Source organism: Odontomachus brunneus, unplaced genomic scaffold, assembly GCF_010583005.1.
Source record: "Odontomachus brunneus isolate Ranch 3 - 2012 unplaced genomic scaffold, Obru_v1 Obru_scaffold_090, whole genome shotgun sequence".
Lineage (NCBI taxonomy): Eukaryota > Metazoa > Arthropoda > Insecta > Hymenoptera > Formicidae > Odontomachus > Odontomachus brunneus.
The window spans coordinates 133,927-157,777 of record NW_022639540.1 but is presented as its reverse complement, the minus strand read 5'-3'; the positions used below and the strand labels follow the sequence as shown (position 1 = coordinate 157,777).

At 38.5% G+C, this 23,851-nt stretch overlaps 1 protein-coding gene across 6 annotated transcripts in view; it reads left to right on the top strand.

Moving 5' to 3' along the window:
• LOC116848145 (sodium/potassium/calcium exchanger Nckx30C) overlaps positions 1-23,851 on the top strand; it is a 110,940-nt gene that overhangs the window by 23,728 nt on the left and 63,361 nt on the right. For 3 of the 6 annotated variants that reach the window (XM_032823943.1, XM_032823942.1, XM_032823944.1), the window contains exon 2: positions 3,789-3,812. The exons of the other annotated variants lie outside the window; for them this stretch is intronic. In XM_032823943.1, the coding sequence (XP_032679834.1) occupies positions 3,789-3,812 (24 nt within the window). The remainder of the gene's footprint in view (positions 1-3,788; positions 3,813-23,851) is intronic. 6 annotated transcript variants of the gene reach the window in all.

Sequence of the window (23,851 nt, the reverse complement as noted above, 5' to 3'; positions counted from 1 at the left end):
GAGAGAGAGAGAGAGAGAGAGAGAGAGAGAGAGAGAGAGAGAGAGAGAGAGAAGAGGGAAGCAGAACAAGTGTTTGCCGGAGAACAATCTATCACGTGGCGTGATAGGAAACGCGACTTCTGTCATTTTCTTCCTTTCCTGTATTTACTCCTTCATTATGTCTCTTAATGCGTCTTTCCCTGCGATTCTTGACGGCGTCGCTCTTGATGACTCGTCGACCTTATCGTCACGGAATACTGTAATGCGTTTTGAGATCCACGTAACGAGCTATCTTGTCCAGTCCATCTGTTATTTACCCACCACATTCTCGCTAACAAATCCGACCACAGTCGCATTACCATAAATCGACGACTTCGCCGCTTTTCTCTAATTAAATACACATTGGTATGGGTTTGTTAAGTCCTGTCGTGAAAGCAACTCTGTTTATTATTATTATCACGCGAGTGAGCCGAGGCGGTTAAAATTCCACACATTTCCGTCTGCGTTTCGCGACTTCTCGTAAAAGTGTTAGGGAAAATTGGCACCTCGGCTGAAAAGCTGAAAGACGGTCGGCACTCGTGCTGGTAGTCGACAATTTCTGCTTCTCTACCAGAGCAGTTTCTGATTGGCTTCTGCTTTTCTGTTTTCTGCTTTTCTCTGCCAAGGTGCGAATTTTCCCTTACGCCGCTGCTTACTTCCGCCCCGTTCTCGCGAGCGTTCCGTTAATTACGACGAGTTGGCGCTCATCTACTAATCCGCTTATGAATATTCGCGGAGCCCCGGCAAGATTGATCTCGCCGTTATATTGCGCGCACGTTTCCCGCGAAAGTTATTTTCCAGCTCGCACGCGCCGGCACAATCGAGCTGCCGAGCTGAATTTCGCGTATTCCGAAAGACCGGCTGTCTGGAATATTGATTTTTCCTCTCGCCCACAGAGAGACCGGCCGATATCGCGAAAGGTATACACACCGTGAACGGAAATCGTGAGTTCCCAGCGAGATTACAGGAGCCAAAGACGACGAAATTTGCTCCATAAGCCGGCGTTCCGCTTTCCGACGGCGCTTAGCGCGTCGAATAATATTATCTCACCGCTCTAAACTCTGTTCTTTCTTCGTGTCTCCTGCGTGTCTTCCGGGGGACACGCTGACAGCGATTCGCCACGAAGCTATCACGCGTTCGCACCCACGCGAAATTCATCTTCCGTGGCAAGTGCTTTAATTTCTTGAGTGTCAATCCGATGTTTTCTGGGTCGTTTGACATCGACTGATGATGACGACGACGACGAAGAGGGTGCTTTGCGACATGCCTTCATCCGAGCTCGCAGACGAGCTTCGGATCGAGCTCGGCGGTCGACGTGAGAGCCGCGCATTTTCAAAACGTCGTATTTCTTCCCGCGTCATATCCACGTCACGCCGCGACACCGCTTTTTTCCATTTTACCGTCACGACACAAACGCTACTTTCGTTCTTTTTTCGACTTTTCCGCGAAAAACACTAAATCTCGAAACGAGTTACAATGGCCTGACTATGACAGCATTCGCGGTGCTTACGTGGATAAATATTTTTATGCAACGTGCGCGTCTCCTCTCTCGCTCTCTTTGCGAGTGATGCTTTTTCACGAACAACACGTGCAAATAGAACGAAGTCGTGCGAGATAGGTGATTGATAAACAATTAATGGCCGCGCATCACGACCGCAATGCTGTCGATTTTCGAATCTCATTGACGCTATGTGCTTTTTAATCGCCGGCGTAGAGGATCGATCTTTTCAGTGTTACCCTGGCGAATGAAATTAGATATGCAAACGAGTGCTAGGCTTTTTCCCTTTCTTCCTCTTAGTGAGAACGCATGCTCTCAGAAGAATAGTTTCGAACACACCTCACAAGGACGATTATGAATCTTTTTCTCTGGCGCGATCTCATGAAAAGTGAACATCTCCATATGTTTTGAAGTTAAAAAACTTTCACTTTTTATGAATTCACGCTAGAGGGGAAGAATCGTGATTGATCCTCTTGACTGTCAAAGCCAGGATGCTGAGATTTATCCTTTTGTTCTTGTAAAGAGAACAATTTATCGGCCGATCGGCGCGCGCGTTTTTTGGAGAACGCCACCAAGATCGACCGCCGCACGCGCTAAACGGATTAAAGATCAGTAATGAAATTCGTTTATCGTCGTTACCACTCCACATTGTTCGCGGCGTCGGTAACAACAGACGCGACAAGCGCACTCAATTAGTGCTTTGACTAACGAATTCGTGCATTTTACAAGCTCCCTGACTAGAAATTTATCCCATGGTGCTGTGATCAGGTTGATTCCAATCAGTTATCTGATTACATGTATACGAGGCAGGCTTATAGGGATCCTAATAAGTTATGTAACGCAGTATGGCAATCAGCATCTTGCTAATGATTATTAATAATTAGGATCTTGTTAACTTTCGTGCAATTATATTTTTTTAAACGTACAGTATAACGTACAGTACAAACATACAATATATCTAGGCCTGCTAGATTAGAACAACTTTGAACCATAACCATCATAACTTTATTGAAAATCAATATTTTTGGACATATTCTTTTCTAGAAATATATACCGAGAGAAAAAATATTTAAGAAAAAAAAGACTTATTCAGTGAGTACTAATAACATTTACTTACACTAATATACATATTTCTGCACTGAAAAGAAATATTATTCATATAAGGAAATGTACATTTTTTCAAAACTCTAGTTTTTTCGTGAAAACAGTTGTTTTTCCTATTTCAGTAAAACAATTTAGGTGTAAATAAATGTTATGTTATTAGTATCCGCTGAATATCTTTTCGTTTTTAGGTATTTTTTCTCTCTGTGTAAGAAAGCCTCAGCTATAAGATAACGTAATAAAACCCGAATGTGCATACAGATTGTGCTATTTTGAAGAAAAGTTTTTCCTTTATTCTCCAAATTTCTTAGTGTAAAATTTCACTCGAAAATTAGAGTGATAAGCCGAGTCATTCGAGTTATTTTTCACTCCTGTAGATTAAATTTCCTCTGAATCGCCCAGTAAAAATTTTCACTCGAAATTGAAGAGTGAATCTGATGTTATATCCACTGTTATATAGGGTCATATTTACTACAATTGAAACGATTCGCTCATGTAGAGTCAGAATCCACTCTAATTTTGAATGAAACATTCACTCTTGTGGCTTCGAGTGGTAGTATTTCCACTATCGCCTCGAGTGAAAATACTACCATTTTTCACTCGTTTTGTGTGGGATTTCACCCCATAAGAGATTTAGAGAAAAAGTTGATCGAATATTGATTCGGCGTTTCACAGACTCAATATTATATACGCGAAGGATTAATAATTAGAATTCAATAGTATCATTTTACACAAATCAAATAACTTATTAGGATGAATCTGATCAGAAGAGTCAGAACAAGGGAGGTCAGGAGATAAAACTCTAGTCGAGTTGTAACGCGCGGTCTCGTGTCGAAGAAGAAATTAGAAAAATATGTAATCTCTCGAGATGACCGAAGTCACGAATACTGCCTCATAGTTTCGAAAGCGTTCACCGCGATCGATCGGAGGAACTCTCTCTAATACGCGAATCGTAACCGTCGATTTATGAGACTGCCCCTAGCTTCTACGGCTTCACATATACCCACTACTTTTGTCGGTGTGTTCTTTCTGTGTACCAGTCGATGTTGAAGCTTTCGTCAGCACCGCATTATTGTTTAACTGTTTATCACTAGTGTTATCACACGAGCTACTAAGAAACATTAATTGATTGTCGTTATTGTGATTGTAACTGGATGTTTCTTGCTTGCAGCACCAGAGCGCCGCCCAGGCATTGGTGAGTCGCATGCCTCTTTCTTTTCATTTCTCTCTCTTTCTACCTCTCAGTCACACATTCTCTCTATCTTTAGTATTCCTTATATGCATATTTTAAATATTTTTACATATCCGTCGCTATCCTCGCTTTAAATTGCCCCATGTCATTGACTCTCTTCGTGGTATGTCAAATTTAAAACATATAACTGTGTTTTCGTATACTATTATAATAACAGATATACTCAGTTATTATATTATATATATATATATATATATATATATATATATATATATATATATAGGAGTGTATATATATAATATATTTACTATTATATACAGGTCTAACGATAATATATTTTACGATTTTCGTGTGCGTATAGATCAGGGTAAGTTAAACAAAAAATTTCTCTACCATTTTGCAAACAACCATGTAAAATTTTAAGTCATTAACTAAAGAAGCTTGACAAATAATCGTGCGTGATTATTCGCCAATCTTTCTTAATTAATAACTAAACAATTTACGTGATTATTCGCAAAAGGATGAAAGACTCTTTTGTTCAATTTGACCTAATTTACACGTACACTAAAGTTTTATATGTAATTGTTAGACATCCTATATAAAATATTATTACTAACACATATGTATACCTATATATATGTATATATATATATATATATATATACTTATATATATATGTATACTATGTATAATAATAATTAAGGCCCCTGATCCCTCGCGGCGAAACTCTTGATTGATGACGTCAGGAGGGAGAAAACGCTTCCCCACAATTCTAGCGTGCCATTTCCAAATAAAAAGATATTCGCATGAAAGAACACTTGAGATCGTTTGAACTTATAAAATGCTCCGAAAATTATTCTTTCCCCTTGACAGTCAATAAATAAACGTAAAGTTAACGTGACATGCAATCTTGTTTAACATACTTTTCTTCATGATTGTGTCATATTACTTTTACAGCTATTTATCGACTGTCAAAAAAAAATGATAGTTTTCAGAGCATTTTAGTATATTCAAGTATATTAAGTATATTCAAGGGACCTGAAGTGTTCTTTCATTTAAATATCTTTTTATTGGAAAATTGCAGGAATTTTCAGCATGCCATTTCTCGCCTCTGACGTCAGGATCCAATATGGCCGTGGTGAGTATCCAGGAGCCTTAATACCAATTTTTTTCGTGTACAACGAATATACAACGAATATTAAACGTTGAGACGAGAACGTGGACGAAGAGAGAAATCCATGAGAAAGGGTTAGTATGAACGGGTAATCGAGGACGCTCTCTTTACTAGATGATAATCAATTGTGTTATGATAGATGTGTAGAGGATTATATCACTTTCTTATTCTTATTCTACACACAGACACAGGTGGAAGATCAAAACCTAGACGCAATGTCTCACACGCACCAACGCACATATATATTGAACGAAGTAAGATTTCTCCAACGTGCTTACTGATACTATTTTCTATTTTACAGCGTTAAATAATACTGTGTATCCCCGCGATATTAATGTTATCGTGTGTTACAAAGAGAATAGTTTCTAGATGAGATAAGGTAAGCTTCTAGCTGGATCAAGAAACTGAGAAGTTAGAAACTGAAGCTTTAAACTTCGCGCGAAAGCGCCGTCCAACGATTTTTGCGCGATGCTCGTACACCAACTTTTAACAAATTCTATCAAAATCGAGTGGAGCTTTCTAAACTCGCTTTATCCTCGCGCTCTTCGAAAACCCGCACGTGCGTTCAAACCTAATTTATATTAATAACTTCCGCGATACATGTATACCGTAATTTATTTTACACGCGACAGCTTTTGTTATATTATATATTCCATTGTCAGCTTTCCCGTTTTTATGCATACCGCATTTATTTATTATTTATTATTATCGAGTCACCGGTCGCAGAGGGAGACACACGGTGTTTTTTCGTTTACGAATTTCTTCACAGATTTGACGAAAGTGAGCGTATCGATTCCCGTATGGAAATTTCCCAAACATTCCCAAATGTAGTACCCATGGCATTCAAATTTGTTCCAAATAAGTGTATCGTATTACGATTCTCAATACACTTGAATGTTTAATGTGATGTTAAAGTTTTATATTTAAAATAAAAATATAGTATATTTTGTTTCATTCAAAATATTTATAACTGAAAGAAGTTGAGCAAAATACTTGAAACGATTTAAGTATTTATCCTTATAATTTATTCTTTTTAAGTGTTTGTACTTTGTAAAATATATGCAAATATACTCAAAGCGTTTCAGATATTTTGTTTAATATAAATATAAAAATATAATAAATATAAATATAAGATAAAAGTATCAATATTTAGACATGTACTTAATCTGGAATATATGGAATATATAGAATAGAATTCTATAGAATATATGTATATATTCTATATGTGTATATATTTGTATGCATATATATTTTTTATGTTAAAAGTTTAAATATTTATATTTGAAGATCAAAACAATAAGTATGTCCAGAATTAGGTACGTGACCGAGCATTTATTGCAAGTTCAAATGTGTTATTTTTAAATGCATAAGCGTGTAATTTAGTTGAAGCTCTTTCTACATGTTTTTCACCGTTTTAAGTCATGTCACTTTACACGTTTAAGAGACGTATAAATTATAATCTAATATATTTAAACGTGATAAATTACGTAACTTAAGGTGGTAAGAAACGTGTAAAAAGAGATTCAGTCAAAATAATACATTTGGACTTGCAGTGTTGGTATTTTTATTTTAACGTAGAAATCGAAAAAAAAACTTTGGAAAAACGTTCGGTAGAGAAAGCGGAATTTATTTAGACTTTCTACTTGTAATCGCATTTTTAAAACATTACGTTTCTATGTAATCTCCGAATCTTTATAGATTTCCCAAGAACTCATAACTTTTTAGGGAAATCGGAATGATCCCAATTAGATCCCAAAAAATTTTCAAGGTTTGTTACTATACTCGTGAAATCCAATTGAGACAAAGTTGTACACGTTATTACATTGCAAATCCAAATGTGTTATTTTAACTGAATCTCTTTTTACATGTTTTAAGTCATTTTATCGTTTTAAATTATTTGATATATTTAAACATGCTGAATTATAATTCGCATGTTTCTTAAACGTGTTAAATGACGTGATTTAAAACTACAAGGAACATGTAGAAAGACTTTCAGCCGAATTATATGCTTATGTATTTAAAAATAACATACTTGAATTTGCAATTCTGTAGAAAGAGAAAAAAAATAGTTGATCCAACCGAAGTTATAGTTAATTTTAATCTCAAAATATTTTTCGATTACTCTAACACGAAAATGATAGTAGTAACATGCATATAAGGTTATTGTCACCAATATTAGAATTTAATAGCAAAAAAATAATTTTCTTAATATCCATAAAATTCTAATATCCATAATTTATCATCCTCTGTGATTATAGTTACAAATACTAAACATTTGTTTCTCAGTGTAACCATCTATCTGCGCTAATTTGATGCAATATTTGACTCAACGTGCTGCTTTTGCAAAAGTAACCTCGATAGACTTTATTCATATATGTAAACTTTATAGTAACTGCAAGTATATTAAATCACGAAATTCAGCAACGTTGAGTTCTTTATGACAGATCGGATTGCAATCATATTTGTCACATAGAATATGCCATGTTTAAAATCTTAAACATAAATAACATTTATTCAGACTAACTTTTCAAACATTACCGTTCTTAAAAACGTATTTTGTTTTTTTATTATAACTCTTCTCAACTTCATTGAATCGCGAAAAATTAATATATTCATATTCTTTAGTTTTTTTTTACACCGATTATTAAATATATAAAATTTATTCATGTTTAAGGTTAAATATAGTATGAAATTCTGAGTGTAGTTTTTAATGAATTTGTTACTGCATCAATGCAACAAAAAATTACATTATATACGATGCAAATTTGATAATTAATTCAGTATAGTATATTTATTTCAGAAGTGTAATTAAAAGAATTGTAAAGTCCCTTATTATCGATTATTTCACGTGATAATCATGAAAATCTATCTAGGAAGCAACCCCCTGTTGAATCTCAATGAACAATTATTGAGATAGTCTCGCACTGAAAAAAATCCCACGGTTATCACAACATAAGCACGATTGCTGTGATCGTTAGGGAAACAGATCGGATTATCGTTACAAATCATTTTTCATTATTTGTTATTTTATATCGTCTGAGATATAAATCACGTTTGTTCTCGTTTGTTTAGGTTAGGTTAGGTTAGATTAGCTCTCCATTACAGAAGTGTTGCTTAAAGCATCAAATTAGAACAGACGATTAACAAATCGTTTGTTCTTATTACGGGGTCAGTTGCTGTCCCATATGAACAAACCATTTGTTGCGAGTATTTTGTTAAATTCTTCTTCGTATTAATGGTGCAGAGGTTGTGCAAACCCTTTGTCCAGTTTTGTTAAATTAGCAAAACTTCCTCTCACAGAGTACGAGCGCTCGACAGGAGAAGTTCGCAGTTGCTGGCCGGCTCCGATACGAGGCTCGGGCGGGCAAACGAATATCGGATCGCCTGCAGCCCCGTGTCTCGCCTTGATAAATCCCCGGGCGATCGATTTTCAAAATGTCTGCCGGACTCGGTCTCGGAATTCGCGCGCGAGCGCGCGCGCACGTCGCGTATCGAGTCGCGCGAACTTTCAAAACGCGTCGCGAAAGTTACATGAAAGATGCATCAGACGCAAAGTGCAAGCGACGCTTATTTTTGCATGCGCCCTGCGACGTCGCGTCGCGTCGCGCCGCGTCGTTCGCACTGCACCACGGCCGTTGCGCAACGACACGATGTGTCGCCGACCATAGCACGAAATAATTTACTCCTGATGGACGGCGCGGAAAATCCAATCGGCTGGGATAATCGAATTGTCGGACCGTCGGAGGGAATCTCCCGCAGCCTCTCGCCGGATCGATCTTCGCGTTTTTGTTTTTATTCTTCTTCTCCTTTTTTTACCTTGCCAACGCGCGCATCATCGTTCGGATGGCAACGGCCGGCCGTTCCTTAAAACGAGACTTCCACGACGAGAATTTCATTTCGATGGGTCTACGCGTCAGATAGACGTCAGATAGACTACCGCCGGAGATACGAGGAAGGAAGAAGAAAAAGAAAGAGAAAGAGAGAGAGAGCGAGGAAAGGGGAGGGAGAGAGATCATCTCGCCTTGAACTCTTCTGCTGTTGGATCTCATTAGACTGACTCGACTTTTCAGAACGGTATCGCGCACTGATAGCTGTTTAACGATTAAACAGCCGGCTTCCGTCCAGCCATTTTCGAGACTGCAAGTCGCGCTGCAGAAGCGACAGCTGCGCCGGAAACGCACGGAAATCGAAGCGTCGCCCGCACTCGTGACAAACTCGGCGTTCTGCCTCGCGAGATCGGTCTCGCGTTGTTCTCTCGCGAAGTCTTGCGAGTCTAATAAGCGTGGAAGCTCCGCGCAGTGATGCGACAACTGTGAAAGTTCCGCGATATTAGAAAAATCGAGCGCTGCCCAGCGTGAAAAGGAGAGGGAGTGATGGCGACAAACAGATGAAAGAAAGAGAGAGATAGAAGCGAGAACGGATAGAATTTGTCGGAGATTTGTTCGCGATTATTGTCCATTATCCGGGATCCCGGTTCGAGTAAAGCTCGCGCGGAATGATTTTGTACGGAGCGCGAACTGGGTCGGAAGTAAAAGTTGTGTAATTGCGACCCTATCGACTCGCGGGGATAACCGATTCGAAGTGAGGGAGACTTCGGCGAGACTCCAGCTAGTTTCGCACGCTAGAGCGCGACCGTAGTAAACTTCTTCCAATTTGAGGCTTTCGAGAGTGGCTCCCCCCAAAACCAAGTAGCACTCGCCGCCATGTCACATGTATCGGTATACTCGTTAATTTCGTATTGCATACGGTCGCGCTGTCGGGACACGAGAGTCTAGGAACGAGCTGCTCGCTGCAGAAAGCACCGTATACTGGCGTCCGCATTTTTCAAGCACCGTTATGTGTAACGCGATATTCTAAACGAACTTGCACATCTCTTAATTAAAACACGAGAGTACTGCTCGCGCGCGCGTTTCGAAGCTCGTATTATCGAGGAGGAGAGGCTTGTTGCCGCACCGTGTCACCGCGTTGTTAAGCACAATAATTCGTTTTATCGATTTCAAGTGGTCGATTGAGGTGCTCAGTATTGCGTCAGTGGTATTTGTCCGCACAGGAAATTTCTTGGGATCTAATTGGAATCCAGTTTGGTTCCCCGAAATAATTGTGAATTTGGTTTTCCAGTGGAAACCCGCATGGAAATTTCCTAAACATTCCCGAGTATTAACATTCAATCAGATTACCCAAAATTGTTCCAAACAGGTGTATCATATTTTGCGATGCCAATTGGGAAAATCCCATTTTTATCTTAACTATAGAAAATTTTTTTGATCTATTCCGATTTCCTCAGTAATTTATACTGTGACTTTAGTGCGGGAGAATCAGAGACGCATGAAAAATTACATAGAAAGAGTGGAAAGAAGAGACATGTCTTTTACATAAAGGCAACAAGACAAATTATTTGTTTCTTTTTTTTAATATTTTAAGTATTTTATTAAAGTTAATGTTAGTTAGGTCTGATAATCAGGCACAATAAACAATTATTGAATTAAGAAAATAATAATTCTTCTAAACATTATAATAAAACAATAACTAGTAAAGAAATTACAGTTGTTATGTGTAAATAATTTAATAAAATAAACACTTACAATACGTTTCGACCATTGGTCCTCCTCAATTAGTGGTATAATATCAAGCAAAGTCCATGCAATTGTAATAATAATTTTGAACTCTGTTTTTATAGGACTTTATACGCAGACTCAGATTGCGTTGTGACTGTGTATACATAATACATCACTTTGATATATTTCCATGCTCTTGCGTAACTCATATCATAGTTACGTGACGTGACAACTAATCCTACTTAATTTGACTCAAGCCGAATAGACATTAAAATAAGAGAAATTATATTTATAAATTATGGTGCAATAATTGTTAATTAATTGTAGACAAAATTAGTTAAACTCATAACTACAAAGTTTCTTACAACTAAAGAGATGTCGCGGTTAGAAATTCCAAAATCAATCGACCAATAAAAATAGAAACGAGAAAAAATTTACTCACACAACGCCCAATTTTGAAAAAATACTTGTAAATACCGTACGCGATATTTCTCTCAAAAGCCATTTCATTACGCCCAGCTAACATGCTACAAGTAGGTTATACTATAAAGAAGAATATGCTGCTCCATTTATTACTTGAAATATAAGTTTTGTGATAACTGGCCTGTATGACTTTCAGACGGCCTTCTCCACTGTTTCAAACATGCGATTTTAAATGAGAGATCTAAAGTTTTCCTTATAATTCCTCTGGTTTTCATGTAACGTTGGAACAGAACAAGCCATGTGTTGACTTTCCAAATAATTTCATGATACAATACAATGCTCAAGGTTTCAGGAATATTTTATTTCGTTGATTTTTTATTCTATTTATTGCGTTAGCTAAAAATAGGATTCCCATCCGGGATCATCGTAGTGGGATAATCAATTTTTGGACCAATTCGGGTATTCTAATCGGAGTCTGTGCTGCATTTGGGAAAATCATGGGAAATTTTTATGCGAATATTAGGTCGATATTTTAGATCACCGAAAATTAATCGCTCACGACGATTAGCGACGTCTCGATGTGACTTCACGTATTACTCGGCACGATCGGAAGCTATATGATATCCCGTTTAGCTATCTCGAGTCGAAATTTTGATTCTATTTTCAGCCTTGCTATTCCGTTCAATACTTATTTTGATACTCTAAAACCCTCATTTTGATATTTTGATATCCTCAACTTTTTTATTTTATTTAACCGGCCCAAAAAAATCCCATTGAAATTTTGATCCCACTTTCAACTTCATTCCATTCAACGTCTATTTTGATATCCTAAAATCTATTTTGACGCTGAAGAAAGTGAAAAATAAAATTTTGGATATTATCAGAGTCAAAGCAGAAATAAATTGTATCGTTAGAATTAAACTTACTTTGCTAACTTAGCTCCTACTGCGTTGTAGAATTCAAGGTTTAGCATAGGACCAAAAGTTCCACTCGGGATCGCGTTTATTCTGTGCGCAGTTTTTTTCATGAGGAATATACGAAGATATCGGGTATCGTTAACACGATATACGGGATATCGCTTTGCTGAAATGTTCGAGCTCGACAGCGAGATGGAAACATCGCGCGGGAGGATCATCGACCTATCACGCGAATACCGTAATTCGTCGTAGCCGACCGCGGAATACGTAACGCCAGGATTTCCCGGACATTCGAAACGTCCGATTCGGCCGTCGTCTTGCCGCGTTACGCCGTTACGCTCGTTCGTTCGTTCGTTCGTTCGCAAATTACGTTATCGTCGTGTTAATCAATATCATCCGCGTATTGTTGTTTGAAGAACCGTGCTATCGTGCGCGCACGCTTTATTTTTGCGCCAATGTGAACGTCACTCACATCAGCCCGGATAGTGAGAACACCACCACAATGCTAACACGCCGAACGATTGTTGTTATGTTAATATTATCGTTATACACCGCTGTTGAACCAATAATACCGCCGACGGCCAGCAAAAATCACGTGAACGAGAAACGTTCCTGGACAAACAGAAGGCGGCATCTCGCTCGCTCGCTCGCTCGCGAGCGCGGGCGTTTACGTTGAGTATGCAAATGGACACTTCAGCCTTGCTGTCTAGGCAAACTCGAGGGTTACAGGGCTAACGTAGAGAGCTTAACACGCTGCATGCAGGCAACCTCATTACTCAGTCGTGTACATATAATTTTATTAATCATTTATCTTCGGACAAGCAGATATTCCCTTTCTCTCCCCTTTGCATCGTCGCGAGCGCGCCCATTGTAACTCGCAAACGGCCCTCCGTAATCGCGAGATATAGTTGTCGTTTATTCCAACTATCCGTTGCATAAGTAGGTTAATAATGCAGCTTGACTCAACTTGACTCGCGCCCGCTTGCACGGCTAAGGTATGCGCAACAGCGGAAATAGAATTTATTGTGACATTTATAACTCGGCTTTTAAGGGCCGCGGCACCCCGCGCGCCCCGCCGTCGATGACATTTTAGATTTAAACGACGCCCACCGACGCCTATAGCATGACGCAGAACAGAATTTTCAACTACGACCATGTCGCTATAGCATGTTGATTATAATATCGCACGTGTGTGGCAGTCGCGTCACTTACTTTATTTTCGCTCCATCGTTGTGTGCGGGTCGCGTGAGAAGAAAATCGATATGATTTCGGCTTCCACACTAGGAAATGTGTCTCTTTTTTTCTTTCTCTCTTCCTCTCCTCTTTCTCTCTCTTTGTTACACATATTCATTATCGCTTATTTCCGACCAGTCGACGCCGTTGTGCTGAAACAAAGTAGTGTACAGTTTTGTCGTTGCATGCACGTTCTTCGCGTTTACACCGACGATTGTAGTCACCGGCTGCAGCTATAGTTAACGCGCTTATTTATCTCTATATAAACTATTCAGTGCACGCGTGTTAATGGACGGACTACAGAGCGCTTTCGTATTAGTTGTCGATTCATTCTCCTAGTCCCGAGGATCTCCCGATTCTACTCTCCACTGTGAGAGAAAAGATATCTAAAAACTAAGAAACATTTGTTCGATCGGCACTAATAACATATTTACTTGTATAACTATGTATTAATATAATGTTTTTACATCGAAAATAAGTTTTTGTTAAATGAGAAAATATAAGTTTTCTTAAGGCTGTTGTTTTTCATGAAAGCAATTGTTTATTCTATTTAAACTAAAGAAAATCTTTATTACCATATTTATTTTATATCAAACTTTATTACATATTTTAGAGCTTTCCTTTATTAAGCATGATAATATAGAACGATTTGTCGATTAGTCTTTGTTTGAAAATACGCCAGAGTGAACTCTGCGAGTGACGGATCCTGCGTTTGGTCACACCAACAAAGACTGAACAGTTTCATTGTTTCTCGCGCAGTTTCGTTGTTTGACATGATTTCGCCGCAATCCGAAGGACTCTCAACACCGATTTATAAACGTCGATGAAATCTGAGTCTACCTCACTCGAAAGTTAGTAAAACATTGAACGCACTGGGATACTCGAGACGCGTCACTTTTAGCTGTCAAATAAAGATTAATCGACAGATCACTCTATACTATAATACTTAATCTAATAAATGCTGGCTCTGAAATATAATAATAAAAATTAAATCAAATTCGCGCTATCTATGTATTAGGCCATGTATTTCTCGAATAATCCTTGTAAATTTTTAGGCGTATCATCGGAATAACAACACGTAACTTCCCGTCATGATGTATACATCGACATCATAACTCCCCTTCAGCCAATCGATTTCAGCCAACGGTGATGAGAGGCAAAGTGCTTCTCAAAAGAAAATTTATTTTATCTGCAGTATCTTTTTGCAAGTGTCGTCTATTGGACATCCGCACCGTGCGAGCTCCGCGCAAGTTAAATAAAATCGTGAAATAATCGCCGTGGTATGTAGTTACAATCCCATCGTCTTCGCCTTGCATAATTGAAGAGGGAAGATATTTCCAGGCCGTCGGGATATCATGGACGTTAATTCATTGGCCAAATTAAATCGTGGCAAGCCAACGGGAACGGATCCAATTTACCTCACGTTAAAAGAATTTCTCTGCCGCGAGAGAGCCGCGCGCGTCGGGGAGAGGAGCTGTGACATTTTCCAGAATAAATATCGCACGGGCACAAACAAATTGCCCTCGATATCGGACACCTTTTTTCGCCCGTGTACTCCTTTTCCCCATTTGGGAGCAGCGGCTGGCCGCTCGCCCTCTCGCTGGGAAACATTATCTTTATGAGTGAACTCGGTTCCATACATCCGCGATCCTCCAAACTCTCTTTACGAGCGCCCTTAATAAACTTATGACCCGCGCTACACTTTTATCGCCAACTTCGCGTTAATGTGGATACCTCACGGCTATTGCGGCGTGAAATTTCCACAATCACCATCGCGTCGATATCGAATTATGTGCGAAGAGAGAGAGAGAGAGAGAGAGAGAGAGAGAGAGAGGGAGAGAGAAAGAGAGAGAAAGTGAAATTTGCATCATTGTTGTTGCAATCTCGGGCAGTAAAAAGTTCCAGGTGGCGGGAATCAATTCATCCATGAAGAAGAATAAGTAATTATCGCAATTTCGCATTGTGATCTCGCCTTGCTCGTGTCTAATCTCTTCGTTTCTTTCTCTTAGGTTTTTTCTCTGGCAAAAGCTGCGCGCGCGATTCCACGAAACGAGGATAAGTTACATAACTATCGAACGCGAGCGCGATATGCATCGCCAGCACGAGAATACTTGGAAAAGTCGTAAAACAATATATCTAACGTTCGCGGGGAAAAATGCGCGCGCGCGCGGGTTAGCCTTTAGAAAATATACGTGCGGTCGCGCTATCAGCGTGCTCGCCGGCACGGCGGCGTAAAATCAATTCCGCCTAAACAAGAAGAGAAAAACATGGCCGAAAACAAAAAAGCTGCGACAGAAAGGGGTAAAAGGGAACGATAGCCACACGCGCGCCATACTCGATATTCGCAACTTGCTGAAGGATCTGACGGCTATTGAATTACTTCATTGTAAAATATACATCCCTGCCGAATTATAGCGTCGCCAATTTTCAACATTGTTCGCACGTACTCGCAGTACGTCCTCATAAAGCCCGTCCGTCATACGAGTTAGCGCGCAAAAACTCCGCGAAAATAGCGCACGGTTGGCGATCATTATTTAAAGCGATATCGTAGAGGATACCCTGAAGTGCTACACGTAGAAAGACATTGTATTCGAGTAAATTCTATTTTCAGGCATTTTCAGGCATATTTCACAATAGTATATCCATAGGTCTATCATGAGTTCATCGTAAGCGTTAAATTTATTCGAAACGCATTTTGAATCCCAGCAAGTTAAGCCTTTCAGTCGAGGATAATTGAATTGAAACAAAAATTCGGCTTGCTTGCTACATAGAATCGAGGCAACTTTTTATTTGATTTAATTGTTCTTTTTGTTTGTCTAATGTTCTTCACTGAAAAAATGTTTAATAATAAACATCAAGCTTGGATAATAGTTATCAGATGCTTTTATGTAACAGTTTCAATTAAACGTGTGTAGCTGAATATATAATCAAATAATTTGATAAATATTAATAAATCACCTCAGCAAGAGGTAATTGCACTGAAGAAAGGATTCTGTTATAAAAACGAAAATTTAGTACACCGGACTAATTTGATTAAAATGAGATCAACCAAATGTTTGGTAATTGAAACCACAAAATTTCATTACCGCTGTGTATTTCACTTTCTCAATAATATATGTATTTGACAGAAGTAAAAATATGATAATCAAACCGTACCAAATATTTTGGTTTCAAATACGAAAATAATTTTTTTCGTGTGGTATCTAAGTCTTGGTGATTATTACTAATTTATGTGTGTCATATGTCGTCAAATAATTTCTTAAATAAAATCGTATTATAATAGCATTATAATAGTTACCAATCGCCTCTGGTAATAGTTAGAAAATAGTTATTAAAACAAATTCTTTATTTAATTAAATCAGTTAAATGATTTGTCGAATAATACTAAATATTCAGTAATACTTATCATATTGCGATATAAGTATACGAAATGTGACCAAGTATTTTGATAATAGACGAACTATTTAGTAATTATTACCAAATTATTTAGTATTATTCGAAAAATCATTTAAACTGATTTAATTAAATAAAGAATTTGTTTTAATAACTATTTTCTAACTATTACCAGAGGCAATTGGTAACTATTATAATGCTTAATACTAATCATCAAATACGATTGCATTGTTAACTATAACAAGACTTTTCTCTCAGTATTATAAAGAGAATAAATTCTTCTTTTGAGCACATGATAATGAATTTTTCTGAAATTCATGATAAGTATCTTCGAAGATTATTATTAAGAAAATATTCTTTTGTTAAGGATTTTTTAAGGATAATCATTACCTAAAAGTGACAGTACAGGGCGTATTAACATGTCATCACGTTATCTTACATTTATTTTCACATCATGTACTGTCACTTTGGCTCCTGTCATAACGATTCATATGCGTCAGCAGTGCCTTTCAATTTTTACATCTTTGTGCTGCAACTTTAGTACTCGAAATGCATCTGTTTTATGACTCAATGCACACAGAAGGGCAGCGAAAAGAGTAACTTCGCGAAATTACTCGGAAGCATTCGCAAACGATTCACGTTCGACATCGATACAAAGGCGACGGCAGGGAGGCAGATCCACTAGATCACGATCGTTTACGCGGAGACGGAGACACACGTGTGTGCAACAGTTAAACTAACTCGTATAAATTCACCACGAGTTCACGTAAGCAGCTTACCCCGTCCTATTCGCGCGGCTTAACACGGCAGCGCCGAACGCATTGTTGCAGTCGGCAACCTGTCGCAAGCTGCGATCTCTCTCTCTCTCTCTCTCTCTCTCTCTGTCGATGATAATAGACATGATATTCAATTAGAGACGATGCTCGTACGCTTTGGTCGTGCTTCTCGTCGACGCGCCTTGCGAACGTCTCGAAACAATTTCACCGAGCCGATATGCGCGACCTGCAAATGGATAAAAGCAACTTGATGCCAATTATCGCGTGTGCGTTCCGTTGCACGACGTCTACGACCACGCGAATAATAATATTATGACATTTGCGAGACGAGGAAACAGACTCTATCTCGGAATTGGCGGGACCCTGCAGTTTTACGACGGCGCACGAAGGGAGTATTGTATGTGTATGTGTGTTTCCAGCTATTCATTATTTTCCCGTATTACCGGGAATCGTCTGGTTCCGTGACAGAGGCCCATTCGTTGGCCGCTCATTCGAAAGTTATGTTCATAGGCGAAATGTCCTCCCAATCTTGCCGTTGCATCGATTTTCCCCTCGAGTCGATATCCGCGCGAGAAAGGATTCGGCGAGCGAGGAAGAGAGGAGAATAAAATAGGAGAATATAGAGCGGGAGCCTCGTCCTTGGTCCTTCGGAAATCTATCGACGACTTCGGAGAAGTATTGAAAAAGTGTGTAGATTGCCATAATTCGGACGTGAAAGGGCCATCGATCGCCGCGACGACAGATGGATAACCGTTGCGGCAAAGCGGCTGCGTGTCTCTCGTAAATTCTCGCTTCCGGCTAAGTGGCGTTCACGCGCGTTTCACATTCGTCAGGCTTCGCCTTGCGATGAAGTCGGTCGGCTCACTATTTGCGCAATAGTGAGCGATCATGTAAGCGTTAACGATTTTCTCGCGTCGCGAAACGGTCTTTATCTTTGAGCCGTAAGCGTGTTATCTGCCATGCGTAAGAAACGTTTGGACCGTGAAGGTCAGTCGATACTGAAAAAAAAGGAAATGGAAGGTGAACTCCGGAAGTATCGACGCTATCGCATTGGATAACATGCATTTATTCCCTCTTCTTTGAAAAATGCAGGCATCTCCTGCATATTAACCCTCGCTGGTTTTGGAACGTAAAAGTGCTAATAAAAATTTATGAAAAATAGTGAATACACACTTTCAAGTCTGTGGAACAGACTTATGTACAGAAGTGATCGTAAATATTCATTCGGATACTTTATTTTATTGCAAAGAGAAACGCGATGAAAACGTGAGTTTACACAAAAATTTGTGTAAATTCTAAGAATAAATTTAAGAAATTAATTTAAGAAATCTAAGATACTTCTTTTGTCGATACTTGAATATTTACGAAAAAAATATTACATATTTTAATCTGTCAAAAAATATAACTATTGGAGTATATGAAAATCATCTCTTCAGTCGAGCTACGAATAAAATCATTGTTTCAATTTTTTGCAGTATTAATCTACTATAATATGGATTTTAACATAATTATTTCAAAAGTTAGCTGAATATTTTTTTTTGTTCGTGATTAAAACCTAACGATACAGAAACATTGATCACGCCATGATATAGCCAGTAATAAATAAACTACTTGTACAAGATTTTTATGTTATATGTTTTATTTAACTTTTATATTTAATGTATAAAAAATCGAAATATATAACGAAAAATCATCTTTATTTTACGCTTTGATACCTTAATCTAGCATATTAGAATCGATTCCAGCGCATTTTTGTTACATAGACGATTGAAATATAACTCAACTCTATTTAAACCTCGTATTTTCGCTAACTATAATTTTTTCAGCGCGTGAAACGAGTCTTCATTCTACTGATTCGGTTTAATTCAAGATTAAAAGTCGGATGGGATCGAAAGTGATCGTGCCAGATTAAGGTTAAAATTTAAGTCTCTATTATAAAGTAACGATTTTTGCATTTCTCCGAAGGATACGCAGTGATCTGTGATCAATGAATTTTCCGCTGAAGCTTTTGACGTTTGTGCTATTCTGAAAATAATTTTGCAACTTTACAAACGCAAGTGTCGATCTTTTCAGTGGCAGTTGTCAGCGACGTGTGAAAATGAAGAGATGATCAATTCGTAAACGAGAGAAGCAACCAGAGAGCTGACTGCCGATGTGTAAATTTTACAACTGACAAGATAAGCGCCTGAAATATAAAGAGACCTTTATACGCGGATGCATGCACAGGAGAAAGTACATCGCAAGATGGATAGAAGTCGTGCCAATCTTCGACCGCGATCCCTGAAGACTCCTTTGTGCGCTACGTTCGCATTCCTGTCTCGTTCGACATTACCACGGTAGTCTTTCCCGGCCTACTTGACGTTATAAAATTGCCAAGAATGAGAGAGCTACGACCATCGAGGCTTGAGGTAGTCAGTGAGAATTCAAGGACGAGTCCTTCTCTGTTCCGCATCACCCTCGCGTGTCTCGTAAGCGAGTCTTTTTATTACTCCCAGCACCGCGAAGGAAGAGCCTTCGGCGGCGCATAAACGATAGACAGACGGACAAACAGACATACAGAAGGTGCAACTGTTATTCGGTAATGCGAGTCGTAGTCCAAGTTTTAAAATTGATGAAAAATGCAGGCGTACGAAACGAAGGCGTACGCAGGTGAAAAGTTCCTTCTGTCGACATCGACAAATCTCTCGGCAAGTTCGATGAAATAGTTGATAAGCCGACTTAAGTTCGCGCACCGCGAGTGCAGTTCCCGCAGGGAAGAAGTTACGAGGCCAGCGAAAATGGCACGGCCTTTCCTTGGCAGCGTTGCAACTCTCTCTCTGACGTCAATCAAATATCTCTCGGATTTCGGAACAAAGCTCGGCAACTCGGATAGCGTTATTACGTGCCATCCGTACGAAATAAATTAAGCTGCCGCTGAGACTCGAGCGCCGTCGAATCGCGGTTTACTTCCGTAAACATATTGTGCAGCAGCGCGCGTCTATCATTCCGAAATTACGGCTAACAGACCCCGCTCTTGGCCGACTGTTTCACGCGGAGACGAGGACGAGAATGAGAATCGCCGGACAATGGATGACATCGTTTCGAGAAGATAGCGACGAAAGACAAGAAGACACAGGGGGAGAAAAAATCGTCAAATCTCTGGTCAAGGAAGTACTGGAAAAGTTCTTTGCGTGCTTCGCTCCGCGATTAAATAATTCGTCAGATACTAGCGCGCGCATTATAACCGCACGAACGTTTTCGCTTATTAATTTCCCCTCCCGCGAGAACGATAATTCATGTCGTGCACGGCTAGTGTCGTAGATAATCTTATCTCGCGCCGCGCGAATAAAAATCAAACGCTGCTAATGAGCAAAGTTGGCAATTAGTCGGACTGATAGTCAAGCCGGTAACTTTGTGTATATATGCTGACGCTCCGCGAATTATTAAATGCATTTTACTTACCGATAATTACAGCTGTGCATATATCATTCATGGAGTTTATTCGTCGGAATGTTTAAATTTGGCCGTAGTTATGCAAGAATAATCCAACCCACATGGAGTACGTTTCGGGAGACGCGATGACGATAAAAATTTGATATATGATTTTAAAAAAATATTTAAAAGTATAGATAGATACTTGAAAAAGAGCATTTAAACAGTATAGATAAATTTTAAAAATAGCACTGGGAAATTCTTTGCAATTGTTTAAAAAGTTGCAATCGTTCAAGCATTTTTTTTCTTTTTGAGAGTACTTATTGACAAGTTTAAGCCCCTTGAAAAATAAGTAAAAAAGGCTCGTAAAAAGTGGTGCAACTAGTAGACAATAAACTTTTTCAATTGATTTTAGGCATGAGGACATTGGATCTTTTTATTCTATGTAGAAAGATGTATGAGCTACCTATTAGTAACAAAAATTCAAAAATCATAATTTTTTTAGTTGAATCATTTTTGCATAACTATTACACGAAAATTTAATGTGACATTTATCGCAATAAAATACATTTGTGGTTAATGTTTCGTGCGATTTGTCTGCATTGTTCGTGAGAAATTTTGTACTGAATATTGCAAATTTTGCACAAATAATCTTATGATTAATCTTAAAAAATTAATCCTAAAATGTATAACTTCGTAAAAAGTGATACTCTTTAAAGACAATGTAACTATAGAGATATTAGTAACTAGATAGATAGAAATAAGGAATAGATGGATGTGTGTGTGGTTAAGAAATATAATTGTAAACCGAGTTCCCTTCTTGGCTATGTAAGCTAAAAGAAGATATACTGATACTCTGAGTAGCTGTCTCGATGAATCACCGAAAACGTGCTTCTTGGGTGTCCCGAAAATACATACCTGATGAATAAACTCTTCAAGAGTGTGCGAGAGTATGAACGGAGTGTGTACTCGCGTAGAATTACGAGCGATTCCAATGTCGGTTCGTTAGGGATACCGGATTTTCGATATCGACTCGCCACCAGTAACCATTTACTGGCTTAGCAGTATTGGGTTAGACTCGGATGACCGACACCGGCGAAACCAATTCTTGGTCGAATATTCGCAAGCATTCATTAGCCAAGAGTGAATTTCTCACGTTGGTTAAATAACATCGACTTGGATCTCGAAATCACGCGCGTGCCATTCGGTAAAAAGTGATGAATTGCGCGGAGATTTCCGCGGGAATTTTATCGAACGAGCTATGCGCAGAACTTTGTACTCTATACGATAAAAGGCACTCTCTGTTCTCTCGAGTCTACATTTATTCTGATATCTCTACGCGACAATATCGTGACGTATACCACACGTATCGTGAAGTTGTAATTATGCACAACTTGAACAGGTGCCCGTGACGAGAGCATGCGCAACCAGTACAAACATATGCGGCGTGAAGTTACGAGGAGAACAGCGTTTGTTTCGTGTTTCTATGTCGATTTTTTGCCGAGATATGGCCGTTCGAAAAGCATGAAGTTTCCTAAAGCAGCGTGTAAGGTAGTCCCTTGCCGCCGACCTGCGGCGCGCGTCATTGTGGGGTACATTGTGATGTATTTACGCTCTCGCTTGACACCTGCGAGGCGGCGCACTCGACTGAAAGGAGTGGGGAGCTCAACATTGTCGACGGGCCTCGGTCCCCGTCAAACGATTCGCTGCTCGGCGATATTTCCTCACAAAGAAGTCATAGCGATTTGAAACAAAATGCATTCAAAAACTGAGACTGTCCCTCTTCCGATGAGAGGGAGAGTCGTTTCAATATGTTATCGATTACTTTTGGAGATTATATCTATTATTATTAAGGAGAAATCTACCTTTGATCCTGACCTAACTATATTGGGTATCATTTTTTTGATCCCACTCAATTTTTAATTCTGAATTATCCGCAAACTAATGAAATGAGGACTTTCAATAATAAAAAGTTATAGTTAGTAAGAGAAAAAATTATTAATTCTCTCTCTAATACACTGAGAGAAAAAATATTTAAGAAATAGTAAATATTTATTTGGTGAGAGAGTATACTCTAATACACATAACATATTAATTTAAATCTAAACTCTTTTACAAATTCTTAATTCTTTTATTAATTCTTCTATTTCTTAAATAGAATAAATAATTGCTTTCATGAAAAACTAAAGTTTTCTTAAAATTTTAAGAAAACGTATATTTTCTCATTCCAGAAATATTTTACACTAGTATAAGTAAATATACTCTCTTTCTCTCTCTCTCTCTCTCTCTCTCTCTCTCTCTCTCTAACTATCTATCTATCTATCTATCTATCTATCTCTATCTGTCTCTGTTATTCCATATTACTACCCCAATCACCATTAAATATTTACTATTTCTTAGATATTTTTTCTCAGTATATTAGAGAGAATTAAAACCTAATTTTTATAAGCTGTCCCAGCTTATATTTTTGTTATGAAATTACGACTAAAACTACCTCCTTCTGCACTATCTTTCCTCGGAGTACCATATTCACGAATGACTCCATATCCACCTCCAACGTATAAGCGTGTAGATATACACTCAAAAGAATATAATCTCACTCTTAGAGGATATTTTCTTATATACAGTCCCCAGAGGATTCTTTTAAACAAAGGAAAATATTCTAAAATTTGAAAGAATTTCGTTTCTTATATGTTTAGCCTGTATGAATATAAAAAAACAGAGTCACGAAAAATGATAACCCACGTTGCGGAAGTTCAATTTATTTGCCGGTAATGACTCGATACTGGATGGCAGATATTTCACCACTGATTGATAGCATATGTCAATTTTTCTACACGGCAAGATACCTCAGTTAGTGTAACTAAATTTTTTGTTACTTGGAGATAAAAAACTAGATAAAAAACCAGACGAAAATGGTTGTAGGAAAATGGTTGTATGGTTACAGAAAGATTCTTGTAGGAAGTTTCTGCTTAGCGCCAATTGCTCTCAATTATCTCAACTGAGTTTTAATGCTGAATGTTCAGACAAATGTTTTCGATTGCAGTAACAGTGATATTATTTCTCGTCAGCGAGTTTTTCGTCCGGTTCCTATACAGCTGCACGAACTGAAATTTATTTCAGCGTAGGAATGCACAGCCAGCCAAAATGGTTATTATAT